Genomic DNA, 16,189 nt, shown 5'->3' with positions numbered 1-16,189 from the left:
ACACTTACAATTGCAGTGTTTGCTTAATGACCATGAATTAGCTTAATGACCATTGCAAAAAATGTCATAAAATCGGGTCCTGTCATGTGAGGGCCTTGACTTATGGCCATGATAACTTACAACCAAAAATCCAGTTCCAGTTGTGGTCATAAGTTGAGGACTATCTGTACAAGTTGGTAAGTAGCAACTAATTAAAAACAGAATAAAGAGTGTTGGTGATTTAAGAATTACTAGATCTCAGCTGTAAAAGTCCAGTCAACCACTAGATGGCAGCGAAGGTATGAAGATAACTTTAGTATTTTCCAGTGTTGAATGCCAATTAGTGGCTATCTGGATTCTTGCAGTCCAGATGCAGCTTTAATATGAATCAATTGCTACCTGTGGTTCAGCTTCCAAGTTTATTTTGAATGGATGCGGTCTGCCCTCTTCTGCTACTTGTGGAGACCACAATTTAGTCTCTGCCCTGTTGGATAAAAATGAAGAATGAATTAAGGAATCCAAAACATTTCACCATTTTTTAATAAGCATTTTATATATTTATGTCATTACAGATTTAGATTGCATTTGTGTAGAAGTTAACTGGGATTGAATTTGGGGACACTACTGTCCACATTGACCTATGTTAATTTATGTTGGTAATTTATACATTAGATCCCACATTTTAACAATTCTACTAATAGAAAAAAAAGACAAACCTATCAGTGTTTATCTGCTACAGTCCAAAACAGTAAGCAACACATGGCATAAGAATGATAAACAAAATTGTGAAAGAGTAATTTAGCAACACTTTTTAAAAATAATCACAAAACAGGAAGGAACCTCATCCCTCAAATAGCTCTGTGTTTGATAATGATATGTATAATGGAAAATTTCAAGCAATTAAAGCAATAACTCATATCAAAGCAAAACTAAATGAAATTCATTTTATGTTACTGTTATGGGGAAGACAACCACGGGTTTGAGGAACTGGGTTCTTCTGAGTTAATAAATAAAACTGCTTCAAGTTTGCATCTGCAAATCAGTGGTTTTTTCACAGCAGTCCAATAATTCTTTTGACACAGATGTAATTTCACCAAATACTTTGTCTTCCACTTTGTCTGGTACATGTTAAAAAAATTCTTAGGATTAATTGCATCAGAAAAATTGCAAGATGCATAATCACAAAACATGATTACATGTAAGGGTGAGCAAGCTGCTCATTTTTGTGGTGACTGAAACATAATTATGCCACCAAAATGAGGTGACAAAGAAACCAATAATGACAATTAACCTTTTTTTGAGAATCCAACAAAATCAGTTTATCAGCTTCACGTACTTAGAAAAGATTTTCAAAAATCAGAACAAAAAATCCCAACCACTCCCATGACATCATTATACTACAGACTACTAAAGTGACTTTTTTTTTTTTTTTTTAAAAAGGGCAACCTCTTGGGAAAAATGCATTCCTTCTTGATCTATGGAATTCAAAGTCCAGATTTCTGCATTGTGATCCTGTAAGTCATGAAGAATTACCTCTCAATTTTCAGACAGAGTTGCTGGACTGCTGCTTTAATTTTCTCCTGGGCATCATTGTGAGTCATGTTTTCTGTGCTGTGACCATCAATAGCTATAATGATGTCACCAGGACACAGATTCGCTTGTGAAGCTTTACTTCCTGGTGTTATCTAAAAGAAAATCAGAGTAAGTTTTTATGTAATTGTTTAAGAGGTATAAGTCCATTTATAGAATCTGTCTGTCTGTCTTGCTTGCCTGCCTTGACATGTTTTTGCAAGGTAGGAATTACACAATAAACATTTCTGCCATTAACACTAGTCTCTTCCATTTACTCAAATTCCTTCACCTTAAAAAGATTTAGATCAGTTTAGAGTTAGTAATCAGCCATAGTCAGCAGATCCTGAAATGCTTAGAAAGCTCCAGGGAATAAAAAATTCACATTCCAATCAATAGAGGTAGCTAAAGGAAATGCACTAAGCATTTTCTGAACTACAGCCATATCTGTGGAAGAAAAATGTTATAGGATAGAAAATCTGGGTCTTCATTTTACCGATCTTGGAAAATGTTTACCTTGTTAAAGAAACAACCAGACTATTTCTTGATTCAACAAAATTGTCGCTTAGTTTAAACCAAGATCAGTTTTTCTCTTGCTTATCACAGTGAAAAGGCATGACATGACTAAAATTCACAGAATTGCTAAGGCTTAACATGGCTTTTTTCAATATTGGTTAGTTTGATGTGTGAATCCACTATCATATTAATAGCTTATATCATGAATGAACCATGGCACTGCAGCTTATCCAATAAAAATTTTACTAAATTCATATCTAGTCTTTATTAGAAGTCTGATATCTCAAATACAGTTGAATTCAGATTACTTTGATTGGTCCTATTTCAATAGACTACATATAGGACTGCAGTAGATATTGACTTTATGTCAAGTACTGGCTTGCAGATATCTATAATAACACTGATAAGCATCTAAACATTTATATCAACTTGGTGGCCAATTTTTCATTTGTTCCTTCCTTCCTATAATGGAAAAACAACAGATGCTGTAGATATCTGAAGATCTGCACAGAAACAAAATAAATTCAAAATCCTGGAGCACTGGGGAACTACCAGAGGATTGGAAAAGAGTTGATGTGGTGCCCATCTTCAAAAAAGGGGGTAAAAAAACAGACCCAGGAAACTACAGACCAATCAGCCTAACATCAATATCTGGGAAGATACACTGGAAAAGATAATAAAAAAACAGATCTGCAAACATCTAGAAACACAGTTATAACTAGAAGCCAGCACGGGTTTGTTAAAAACAGATCATGCCAAACCAATTTCATTTCATTCTTTGATCAGGTGACTAAATTGGTGGACCAGCGGAATGCTGTGGACGTGGTATATTTGGACTTCAGCAAGGCATCCAACAAAGTAGACCACAAACTACTTCTTGGAAAGCTTAAAAAAAGTGGGATAGACAGCATCACCATCAGATGAATTTTTAACTGGCTGACAAACCGCACTCAAAGAGTAATCCTTAATGGTACTACGTCTACATGGAGGGAAGTAAGCAGTGGGATACCATAAGTTCTGTCCTAGGCTCAGTACTCTTCAACATTTTCATAAATGACCTAGATGAGGAAATAGAAGGGGCTTATCAAATTTGCAGATGACACTAAGCTGGCAGGAATAGCCAACACCCTAGATCAGGGGTGTCAAACTGCCAGCCCACGGGCCGGATGCGTCACGAGTAAACTATGCCCACCCCATTGCCGACAATGGGGAAAAGGTTCCGATATATCACGTGACATCATGTGACATCGCGAGTTTGACATGTCTGCCCTAGATAATAGGCTCAAGATCCAGAGGGATCTTGACAGACTTGAACACTGGGCCCTATCTAACAAAATGAAATTCAACATAGAGAAAAGTAAAGTCTTACACTTAGGCAAGAAAAACCAAAAGTACACATATAGATTGGGTGAAACCAGGCTCAATAGCAGCAACTGTGAAAGAGATCTTGGAGTCTTAGTGGACAATCAATTAAATATGAGCCAACAGTGTGTGGCAGCAGCCAAAAAAGCCAATGCGATCCTAAATTGCATTAACAGCGGGATTCGATCAAGATCGCGTGAGGTACTAATATCACTCTATAAAGCCTTAGTAAGACCACACCCAGAATACTGCAACCAGTTTTAGTCCCCATACTATAAAAAAGATGTTGAGACTCTAGAAAAAAGTGCAGAGAAGAGCAACAAGGGTGATTAGGGGACTGGAGACTAAAACCTATGAAGAACAATTACTAGTGAAGAGAAGGACCAGGGGAGACATGATAGCAGTGTTTCAATATTTGAGGGGCTGTCACAGAGAGGAGGGGGTCAACCTATTTTCCAAAGCACCTGAAGGCCAGATAAGGAATAATGGATGGAAACTGATCAAGGAGAGATTCAACCTGGAAATAAGGAGAAATTTTCTGACAGAGAAAACAATCAACCAATGGAACAGATTGCCTTCAGATGTTGTTGGTGCTTCATCATTGGAGGCTTTCAAGAAGAGACTGGACTGCCACCTGTCAAAAATGATGTAAGGACTCCTGCTTGAGCAGGGGGTTGGACTAGATGACCTACAAGGTCTCTTCCAACTATTCTATTCTATTCTATTTTATTCTATTCTATTCTATTCTATTCTAGCCATGATTTTACAGAAAGCCCTACTTTAACTTTTATGGAGTTTAATCTATTTGTTTCTTGTATATACTTTTTAGACTGTACCCTTTGTTTTCCAAATTACAAGTTTTACACTAAAATTCTAAATTCATGCAGTGATTTGTTTCCTGCAGTGCTAGCATACATTAATTAAGCCTCCATACTGACAAAATACGTATGCAAGAGAAAATCTTGAATAGTACAGAGGTAACAGAGATTAGTAGTAGAACACAAATAACATGTATGAAAGTAATCTAATCCTAATCTAACCATATTTGGTATCAATGAAAATATTAGGAGGGTGGGAAAGTAAGGGCTGTTGTAATTTTACGAAAACTAGTATGTCAAAGAATACCTTCTGCCATAAACATAACATAAACCCATCTGGATGGATTCGATAGCCACTGAAAGCCTTATTTTTCATTTTCTTCCAGAGATGAACAAACTGCCAACAATTTATCACACTACATCTCATGATATTAACATTCCATATTTTAAATATGTGCTCTGTGAAGTACTTACATTTCCTGATCCTAAATAATTGGTATCATATTAGCAAAAAAACTTCTTTAAATTTTTTCTCCATAACTTGTCCCATCCATATTTGTTTCTCTCATTTTCTTTTCTTTCTCTAAAACATTTTTGTTGCTATACAGTATCTTTGTACTGTAGCTAAATAGCTCCAGCTCTTTGATAATTTTGCTTATTCTTTTTTAGTCTATGGTTATTTTAAGACATAATAACCATAACTGTACATAGTTTCCCAGAGTAACCACACTGTGTTCGGACATAATCAGTGGGTTGTTTTTTTTTTAAAAAAAACAATTTAATTTTCTGATATCAATCATTAAAGAAAAATGGGAGAAGGAAGAAGAACTTTCCAGGTGATCAGAGACTTTATACATTGGATCGTCCAATTGCCAAGAGATTTATTTAAGTTCAAATGAATACTGTACAAACAAAGCTCTCCTACACCTCCAAAGCTCTCCTCCAAAGCTCTCCAACAAGGTGGAGTGGTCTGTGGGCAAGGACCAGTTCTAGTTTCAGGCCTCTGACGTTTATGATAACTCAGAAACTGGACATAACTTCTCAGTTTGGATATTATGAGAAATTATCTAAAAAATCAGAGCATCTTAGTGCACATTCTAATTTAAATAAATCCATGCATTTAAACTGGGTTAGTATTCAGAATGATATTTCATTTCAAAATACTTTGAGGTTACAGGAGAAAAGTAATAAGAACGGATAATCAAGTGGCAGCTGAAGCAGAAGTGCTAGAAAGCAAGAGCTTTTGAATTTATTCCTAAGCAGGTATTCAGATGTTAACAGAGGCTTAGAGGTTTCTCCCCACACTAGGTTTTTAAGAATACATACTGGAAAATCAGCTTCTGCAAATTGGTCATTAATTTTTTTGATGAGTAGCTTGGGACTAGCTTCTGCCAGGAACCCATTTGATTCTGTTTCTCTCCCACTTCAAGATAAAGTTCATTTCCCTGTGTTGTGATCATTCCTTTTTAAAGGGCCTTTAAGAGTTCCAAGATTTTTTTTTTGTTTCTTAAAGCAAATATGCATGGAAGCATCTCTGGCAAACAGTACTGTCTACTTAAGTGAGTCATTGCTTGGTTTTTCTGTAACTATAAACTTTTAGGAAGTTCCAAGCCAAATCTGATCTCTAGCAAGGATGGGAAAACTGGTGCTTCCCACATTTTGAATTTCAATTCCCATGATATTTCTTTTTCTTTTTTCTTAATTTGTCCAGGAGAATGTTTGGATAGGAATTGGAAACTCCCAATCCCCATTTTACCTCAGAAAAACAGAGTTGAAAGGGACATTGGAGGTCTTCTAATCCAGGGCTTTTCAACCTTTTCACAAGACTGTACCACCTTTAGGACATGACAATATTTGAGTACCACCAGTGGCACAAAAAACGACAAAAAAAAGGAAAAAAGTGATAAAGTACACCCACCTAGATGCTCCACATTTGAGAAGCTTTTCAGATAGATTTACTGTACCTGGTCACTCATTCTGAAAATAGCTGCACTTTGGGTTTTGGCAATACAGATATCCTCAATTACCATCCAATTACCATTTGGAACTGGTTACTTGGTCATTAAGGCAGTAGCTAAGAGACACCACTGCTGTGCTTATGAACTCTGTTCAGCTTTACAGATCTGCAAAGATTCTGAATGCAAGGATAGGTTGCCCAGTTATTTTTTCCATCAGTTGTTAACTCTGAACAGTTGCTAAATGAGGCAGTCACTAAATGATGACTACTTTTATCAGTAATTTATACTTAATCCCTTTTCTAGTAATGATTACCTTATCATAGAAATATTCATATGTCTAATAATTTAGCTGTTGTGCAACCAACTTCCACACACAAGGTGTTCAGTGAGCGGCCTATCAGTCAGAGCTGATTTTTCAATTAAAGCACTGCTGCTTCAGGCCTTTTACTGATGTGGCTGCCTAGCTACATAGGAGCATCTGCTCCCACCCACAAAACTGCACTGAAGAATTTTACATATTTTATGTAATTTTACATATTTTATTCAAGTTGAGAGCACCTTTCTAAGTACTTTTCAGAAAGCAATGGATATCCTTCTTCAAAACCACCTGAGTTACATAGAGATCATTCAGGGTTCCATACCCTCCCTGCTTTTGTCAGAGAGAGGTTCCTAGAGAGGATCAATTCTCACAGACAGGCCGGCTGCAACCCTCTCAAATTAATGTGATTTCTTGTTGCTGAACTCAAATACCACAGCCACAGGTAGGACCATACTGGGTAGATTGAGGGGAAATATACCCCAGCAAATATGATTGGGCAGAGATTCCCAATTCACCTTAAGGCAACAATAAAAAAAGAATAAATCATACTGTTTTATTGAAATAAAAAATTCTGGACCAATGAGCAAACTCTGAGCATTAGCAATAACTCAGCAATAGTTAATAAAACAGGAAAGGCAACAGGTCCTTCTGAAGAATCCGGATATCTTTCCAGGGTTTTTACAAGTCCATTTTTCAAGACAAAAATGACCAGTCCATAATTAGAGATGACTCCCAGCACCTTTGTTTGCATTCCCAGGAGATTAGCAGCCTATTTTGTCCATTTTAATCCTTCACTCTTCCCCCCACAAAAGGCCACCAAAAGCCACATCTAATGGAACCCCCCTGTCCCCAAAACAAAAAAAGATTTTCCTAACCCTCCTCAGCCTGATATCTGGGAACAAGGAAGCCCTCCATTTGAAGCTTTCTAAACTTCCTTCATCCAGATTTGGAAAATAAATTGTGGCTACCCTAATATTTACCCCAAACTAACCCGAATTCCAGAAATATGGTTTTACAGCTGATCGGCTGTAGCTGCGCACGCCGATCCTGGGCTCCTGCCCAGCTCACTTGCTCACGCTTCGCTGGAAAAAATGCTGCTTACTAACTTAGCAGAAGCACCAGGATCAGCACTGGGCTACAGCTGATCTGCGCTTCTGGGCTGCTCTGCAGAAGCGCGGATCAGCTGTAGCTGCACATGCTGATCCTGGGCTCCTGCCCAGCTCACTTGTCGTGCTTCGCTGGAAAACATGCTGCATGCTAACTTAGCAGAAGCCCCAGGATCAGCGCTGGGCTATAGCTGATCCGCGCTTCTGGGTGGCTCAGCAGAAGTGCGGCTCAGCTGTAGCTGCGCTCCTGGGCTCCTGCCCAGCTTGCTCGCTCGCTAACTCAACCTTCTCCTGAAAACACATGCTTGCTAAACACGCCATTCGCTTGCTCGCCCTTCCCCCCAAAACACGCCACTTGCTCACTCACCCTTCATCCAAAAACAGGCCGCTCGCTCCTGTTCCTCTCAAAACAGGCCACTCGCTCTGTCTCTCCTCACTGCTTCGGTAAGAAAAGCCTCTTCTCTTCTCAGTCTGCCCCTTTTATACCTTCTCTTCTCTCCACCCTCCTCCTCCTTTTCTCTTCCGGGTATACCGGAAGCTCCAATTGCCATGTTGCCATGTGGCAGATCCTGGGGATTCTGCCAAGCTCTGCAGCTCCAGCTGATCTAATCCAGATCTGTGCGGCTCCGCTTTAACTGGTTCCCTCCCCCACTACAATTAGCTAGGGCTCGCGTACCACCAGCCAGGTACTAAAGTACCACTGGTGGTACATGTATCACTGGTTGAAAAGCTCTGTTCTAATCCAACCCCCTGCTCAAGCAGGAAACCCTATATCACTTCAGACAAATGGTTGTTCAATTACTTCTTTAAATTCTCTAGTTTAGGAGCATCCATAACTTCTGGAGGCAAGTTGCTCCACTAATTAATTGTTCTGTCAGGAAATTTCTCCTTAGTTCTAGGTTGGTTTTCTCCTTGATTAGTTTCCATGCAATGCTTTTTGTCCTGCCTTCAGGTGTTTTGGAGAATAATTTGACCCCTCTTCTTTGTTCAGCCTCTTTGACATTGGAACACTGCCATCATGTCACCCCTAGTCCTTCTTTGCATCAAACTGCACATACCCGATTTCTGAAACAATTCTTCGTATGTTTTAGCCTTCAGTCCCCTAATCATCTTTGTTGTTCTTCTCTGCACCCTTTCTAGAATCCCAACATATTTTTTAATATCGTGGCAACCAAAACTGGATGCAATATTCCAAGTGTGGTCTTATCAAGGCATTACAAAGTGGTACTAACATTTCCCTTGATCCTGATTCTATCCCTCTGTTAATGCAGCCTAGGATTGTGTTGGCTTTTTTTGCAGCTACAGCACACTGCTGGCTCATATTTAAATGGTTGAACATAGGACTCCAGGGTTCCTCTAGCAGTTACGACTATCGAGCCAGGTACCATGAATTTTATGCCTGTGCATTTGGTTTTTCTTGCCTAAATGCAGACCCTTATTTTTCTCATAATTGATTTTCATTTTGTTAGATAGGGCCTATGTTCAAGTCTCTCGAGATCCTTCTATATCTTGAGCCTATCTTCTGGAATGTTGGCTATTCCTGCCAGCTTGATGTCTGAAAATTTGATGAGCTCCTCGTCTCTCCCCTCACCTAAATCATTGGTAAAGATATTGAAGAGTACCTCAAAAGATCACAACCTTACTGCCAAGAACATGGTCAAAATGTCCATTTTCAACTGCTTTCCATGTTTCCAAACAAAAGGCAAAACAGGTGCTTTTAGCTTAGGCAAGACCAAAGACAGCCATGTTGCTGTTTTAACCTTCCACTCCATCACTTTTGGTCTGCCCTATTATGGTGACAGCATGGTATATCCAGCTCATGACTGGGACATCTTTTTTAAAAAAAGTTGCCCATCATTACTCTAGGAAGATGCATGGCTAAGCCTAAGGCAGAAATTTTTCAGAATATTTTTTTGTAAGTAATGCTTTTTGAAAACAATGGCACTTACTTTCAAGTAAACATCATCAGATAAATCTGCCAGTCAATTTATTAAAAGCTTGCACATTCTTATTGCTAGGAAATGAAGAAATGAAATATATTCTGGGTAGTTTTGCACAGTGGTGGCTTTAACTCTGAGAGACTTAACTTCAATCAAGTTAGAAGGTATCCACTGGCTTCAGTAAAACTTGATCCAATAAATCCCTCAGCTTTAGCATCATGCAGTAAAAATGTTACAGTAATGGATTGGCCTGAAACTGTCTATAGCAGGGGTGTCACTCGCAATGTCACGTGACGTGTTGCGATGTATCGCAACTTTTTTTCCATTGCCGGCAATAGGGTGGGTGTGGTTTTGGCATGACGCATCCGTCCCGTGGGCCGGCAGTTTGACACCCCTGGTCTATAAGTATCAGAATGCATTTAGGTTGGCCTTTTTAAAAAAATGTTGCATCATTATGCAAAGATGAAAAACCACTGAATAGATGTTAATGGCAAGCAAACAATATCAATAAAATAGCAGATATTATCATTACATTTGTTTTTCCTTGTACATATGACTTGCAGGCTGCTGAGGACCTCCAAATGGGCAATTAATAAATCTTCTCATGCAGCTACTTGTCCATGGAAATTCACAAAGTTTGTTTTGCGCTAACTTGCTGTAAATGTAGCTAGCTCTTTTTTTGTTGATATCACTTTAAATTTTACTGTGTGTACTATAAACAAGTAGAAGTCAGACATGGCTAAATATTTTTCCTGAGAGATAATGGGAAGTATTTTAATTCCATAAAAGGAAATTCGGCCCCAAAACACCACAATCTCTCCTATTGTTTTAAACTTAACCTTTGTTTCCTTTTTCCATGGTAGATGCCAAGTGTGTGTGTCAGAGCAGTTTAGGAGTGCCTCTGTGCATTTTACGGAGGTTAAGCTGTTTAGACAGAGAAACTTTCTGGGAAACAAACGGCCAATTATTTAGAATGCCATCTCATCTTTTTTGTATTAGACTTAATTTGGCAATCCCATGCGTATTTCCTCAGAAGTCAGCCACAGGAAGTTCAACTGGTGTTATTCCAAAGCAGAAACAGAGGTTTAATTTAATTCTTCAAATACAAACGGCATCTTTTCTAAAATACAGCAAGCCTTCACAGATGGCAATAATCCCTCACCTCTTTAAAGACTATTTATAGAGATTGCTGTTCTTCAAATAAATAGGAGACCCTTTTATAATACTATTTGGTGACATTAATATGCTAATAAAATAAACGTTATCAGAAGTTTGGGACTGTTTCTACTTGATTTTATTGATAAAGGTACTACTCATCCGTTATTATTTTTCAAAAATCCATTTCATAAAAGTCACTAGTTAGGATTAGAGTTTGGGCTTGACTTATCCACAGGACTTGGTGGAATAAAAAGTCAAATCCGGTATTAGAAAAAATATTTGTTATTTCTATAACACACTTTTTAATACCAGAAACCTTCAGGTTTGTGACCAATTAAACATTACCTATTGAGGTAGGAAAATGACAATACAATACAAACAGCATCAGACTACTGACAAACTGTAGTTATTGTCTACATAAAAACAAGCATACAAAACTGTACATAAAGGCTAAACAACAAATGAGATATTAATATTGATGGGTCTTGTCTGGCTTGTGGCTCTCCCCAAAGTCTTGGGACTACAATTCTCCGATTTCCTAGCTTTGATCATTCTAATAACAGCTATAATTTATTTTCCAGTGAACTTTATATCAAGATCAAGATACAAATGAGATATGCATTTTTGAATTTGGTCATCTGTTGAGCTGTGCTATTTGAGATGGGGGTTAACTAGGTCAGTGTGCCAAACCCTTGAAGAAGACATTGCACAGTGATGTTTCTGGGCTGGCCCAAAAAGTTTAGGGAAATGTGGTCAATGGAACCATTGCAAAGTTATTTAAAACATTTCAATAGCATCTGTCGTGCCACACATCTCCAGTCAGGGTACAACACTAAATACATTCTATACAATTAAAAAATAATAATGAAATGATTAAAATTAATGAAAAAAAACATATCAAATAAAGCAGTAGCCATGAGTTGTGGTACATGAGATACATATGCCAAAGAAAGAAAGTTTCCAACATGTATATCAACTCTGAAGCAAGGCTAGCACATCTCTGTGGGAAGGTACTTCACAGAATGGATGACAGTATGAGTGGCTTGGTAGCCTAATGATGAAGACGCTTGCCCCCCACTCGAAAGGTTGAGAGTTCAATCCTAGGTAGCGGCAGATGTTTCTCTCCTACAGCGCAAAGAAAAAAAATCTGCTGCAAAATCTGCATCCGGCCAGTAAACATTCAGGTGCCCCAACTCTACTTTGAATTAAGGGATTACAGGGTCATAAAAAGAGAGGCTTTTTTTTTTTTAAAAGAGTGAATGCCAATATAGAGAAAAGCCACTTGGCAAATGTCCAATGAGGAAAAATTCCACTGATAATCACAGTGATGAGCAGACTCTGGGCGGGAAAGGCATTCTCCCAGAGACTCTAGTTCCAAGGAATTTAGATCTTTATATGTAGAAGCAGTTTGTGGAACCTTTTCAGTAAAGGTATTATTATATTCCAGGGATCAGGCACCAGTAGCAGTTTATGATAGTGCTCTTTCAGCCCCATAAATGACCTGCTTTTTTTACAATCACTGTTTATCACCTGGAGGACATAAATGGAAAGCTGTATTTCTATGTTGGGTGCAAAATAGGAGCCTTACCTCATTAAATAGATTAGTTTCTGCACTAATTAAAGAGAATGAATGGAATGCCCCTTTCTTCTACTCTCAACCTACTTTCTCACCTGCCTGCATGCAATTTCGGTCCTCTAAGGCAGAAAGGTAAAATTAAGATCAGCTTGAACTCTTCTGGTATTTTCGCCATACCTGAAAAGTAGGATCAGCTGAGCCAATGAGAATACCTTCTGAATCAGCTTCATCAATATATATTTTTCTTAAATGAATCAAAACATATTCTGGAGCTTTCTGCCCCACTTTTGAACTGGTTGCCAGAATGTGCCTACAAGTCAATTGGACAAGGGATAGAAGCCAACATTCCAGTAGATATTCCCTGTTTCAACTGTCTAAGCTGTTTCTATTCCCATGAGGGTCTTTGTCTGGTTTTGTGATATGTGACTAAACCTTAAGAGCACTATGTCTTCGGATGCTTCACATTGCCACGATTTATTTTACCAAAATAGTTACAAACTTACTAATTAATGATAACCTAAGGGAGTTCTGAGTCTGCAGACATAAGGCCCTCTCTTCCCCTAATTCTTTTCCTGAGCAGGTGTGCACCCTTCCAATCAAAGTACCAAAATGCAGAAAGATGGCATTTTTAATTTCTAAGAACCCCGTAGGGCCTTCTTGGGGCCTATGGGCTTTGTTGTAAATAAGGATAATTGCTGCATCTCCTTTGCCATTTTAATTTTCATAATTAATCTGTTTTACCACATAAACGTAGAAAGGGCAGGGGGACCAGGAAGTGTCCACAGATACACAGGGAACAAATAGGCTGTGCCAGTGGTTAAAATATACCAGTGCTTACCAACTTTAAAATGTGTGGACTTCAACTCCCAGAAATCTCCAGCCAGAAACACTGGGCTACACTGAAGAGATCATAGAGTACACCTCTGTCAAATTCGGGAGAACCAGGGTGACTTATATTAGGCAGGACAAATTGCATTGCATATACATTTAGCTCTGTCTCCCAATCTCCTGCTGCCATTCTCAGTATCTGGAGTTTTAAACAGATCCTCTTTGGGGTGGGGTGGGGGCTGAAATTGCCTAATGACAAGGCTGGCCTTATGCATCCCCCCACCGCCCATCCTGCACTGCCTGGAGCCTGCCTAGGCCTCTTATTTGTTGTGTGTATATGTGGATGTGGATGAGACATAAAAACTCACATTAATATATTAGATATTACAATCTTGATAGCTGTTTAATTATTAGGTGTTTTCAATTTCTGCCCATGGGAAGGCAAATTCTAAAGGGATTAGAAATCGGCCACATTTCTAGTTCATGAACGCACTGAAATGCTTGGACATCCAGTGTTATCAATTGCAGTAAAAGGAGAACTATAGAATCAGTGTTGTGTTAGTCTCCAGTAGCCAGGAATCTGGAGGGATCTGGTTAGTGGGAAGGGAAGGCAGGAAAAAGCACAGCCAAGCCCTCAACATTTTATTACAAGCGTTACTGATGCAGGAGGAAGAGGTGTGTTATATGATTAAACAATATCTCACTCATATAGGGAAGTTACAATGGGAAAAGGAATAATTTTTTATTTAATTCTCTATTATACAAATCCTGGATTTACCTAAGCATAGCAAACAAGGCAAAAGAAGAGAAATTCCAGCATAGAACAGGCAGCTAGAATCAAACCTAAACTATCCTTCTCCTGATATTCCTTCCCTCCCCCAGTACTCCAGGTCTAAAAAGCACAATGACCTGTTCCAGGTTGGCAACTGACCCATTACAAAATAAACTTCTCTTAGAGTATAGGGTTGCATTTCAACATAGTCATAATCTAATTTTGATCCCCAACATTAAGGTGACAGCACAAAGTGCAGTGTTACCCTCCTACTCTTCTCACTTGGACAATGTAAGATGTTCAACTAAATTTGCACTTAAAACCACTTATAGGTTCCCCTTGTATTTGATGTGACGCACATAAAACAGGACTTGATTTACATTTATGTTTTTGTATCCAACCTTTATTTTTTTTTACAAATAACTTAAGATTGCAACACACCTTATTCCGATTTTTCCCCACAACAACCCTGTGAGGTGAGTTAGGCTGAGAGAGAGTGGCTAGCCCAAAGTCACCCAGTTGGCTTTCATGGATAAGATGGGACTTGAACATGGTTTCCCACTTTCTCCCCTGGTGCAGAGGTTTCACATTTAGCAAGCATATCTGCATTGCAATGGTATGCTACTCAAGTTACCATCAACCCAGGCCTAGTAGGTTTCTTCTTAAGTTTCCCTCCCTCCAAAAACAAAGCCCTGCATTTCCTGTATTTGCAGGGTAAGAAGCATTTTGTATGCTAAGGTATGGATCACTGCTTCCAAGCTTTAACAATACAAGTAGATGGAATGAAATTTAAAGCAAAGCAGCAACAGAAGGCATTGCTTCATCCTTTCAAAGTTCTGCAAACTTAGTTTTGCAATAAAAATGCAAACTCAGACGGCAAAAGAATTTCTTAGAAGGGAATCCCTGTGTAGCTACTGGACTACTCTGAATCCTTTCTTCCAATATATTTTATTTTTTGAGGAAGGTTAAAGAAGGTAGGAACTCTTGTTTTCAGTTCAATGTGTTGGGAAAACTCATTCTCAGAAGTGCAGGGAAAAGAATATCAAGGAGATGGGGATATTCAGAAATATCTACAAAATACTTAGTTCATCCACATCAGGACCAGCTGATTCCAACTTTTGTAGTTTGTAAACCGCGTTTTTTTTTTAACAGATTAACGTTGTGCCTGAACCAGACTTATTCTCTGCACTACAGACGTTGATAATATATTTCTAGTGAACAGAAAGATCCACTAAAGTCAACAAAGTTTCACCACAGGTAAAGTAGTCACAAGATGATTGCAAACGACAGGATGGTCAAATTACATCTTGCCATACAGACGTTCCCTCCCAAAGTTACACGGGAGAACGCCAAGTCCCTTCCCTTTTAGATTTTTTAAACTTGGAAATCAGCTGTTGATAATTACTCCTTTCTTTAAAGCAAAGCACCTGCAGCAAACCCAATCCGAACAGATTATTTTCGGCGTAAATACGAAGGCAACCTACACGAAGCCCCTTTTCAACAGGAAAAGCAAAGAGCCGCGATCGGAAAGGACGTACCCGGGTTATAATTAATGGCTGGTTAAAATCGATTCCTCCCGACAGCCTGAAGCCCCAAGGCGGAGGTCCGGGAAGAAGCACGTTTTGTGGCATGCTTATGGCTACTCTGGGGGAACCTCTGCTCCGCGGACTTCAGCTCCGCTCCTAAGGGCGGTTTCCCTGTTACGCTTGAGAGTTCCCGACGCGCAGCTTCGCTCGGACCGCCGCAGGATCCCCTTTGCTCCTTCCGGCGGCGAGAGCACCTCTTATCTGCTCCTGGCTGACGTCAGCGGGCCCGCGCCCCCTCCGCCCCGAGCAGGAGGGCCAACTTTGGTCAACGAAATGTCGGACTTGAGAACTCGCTGGCAGGCTTCGTATTTGGCCGCTTCCCGGGTGTCTCCCCCGGCTGCGCTCTGGCAGCTTCGAGTTACAGCCGCCGATTTAGCTCTCCCTGCAGCCTGCCGGGCGGTGTGGTTTCCCCTGTGCCTCTGCCGGCAGCTTCCGCGTTGCAGCCCGACGTTTCGGGAAGCGACAAGATTATAAATACTTGGGGGGGGGGGGAAACCGTGTGGGGCGTCGTTTAACCTGTAGTAAAGGGCGTAGGATCCACCTGCCTCGCTTCCTTTGGCTTCTCCTCTCTTTATTTAGTTGGATTCCACTTACAGTTGAAAATTGTAAGCTCCTCGGGGCAGGGTGTTCTTCTTTTGAAGTTTATAAAGATCAGACGTATAGCTAGTATTCCCAGCATGAATATTTCGCGAATGGGCAATT

At 39.5% G+C, this 16,189-nt stretch overlaps 1 protein-coding gene across 2 annotated transcripts in view; it reads right to left on the bottom strand.

Moving 5' to 3' along the window:
- The window catches only part of PDLIM3 (PDZ and LIM domain 3), a 31,644-nt gene extending 15,742 nt beyond the window's left edge, over positions 1 to 15,902 (bottom strand). For both annotated transcript variants that reach the window (XM_015831785.1, XM_015831784.1), the window contains exons 1-3: positions 15,440 to 15,902; positions 1,513 to 1,664; positions 379 to 463 (exon numbers count right to left, since the gene is read on the bottom strand). In XM_015831785.1, the coding sequence (XP_015687271.1) occupies positions 379 to 463; positions 1,513 to 1,664; positions 15,440 to 15,532 (330 nt within the window). In that variant the 5' untranslated portion in view covers positions 15,533 to 15,902. The remainder of the gene's footprint in view (positions 1 to 378; positions 464 to 1,512; positions 1,665 to 15,439) is intronic.
- Between the last annotated feature and the right edge of the window lie 287 nt (positions 15,903 to 16,189).

Source organism: Protobothrops mucrosquamatus, unplaced genomic scaffold (genome assembly GCF_001527695.2).
Source record: "Protobothrops mucrosquamatus isolate PMUCROS unplaced genomic scaffold, P.Mucros_1.0 scaffold_280, whole genome shotgun sequence".
Taxonomy (NCBI): Eukaryota; Metazoa; Chordata; class Lepidosauria; order Squamata; family Viperidae; genus Protobothrops; species Protobothrops mucrosquamatus.
The sequence above is the reverse complement of the archived record's forward strand: the minus strand, read 5'-3'. Positions and strand labels throughout refer to the sequence as shown.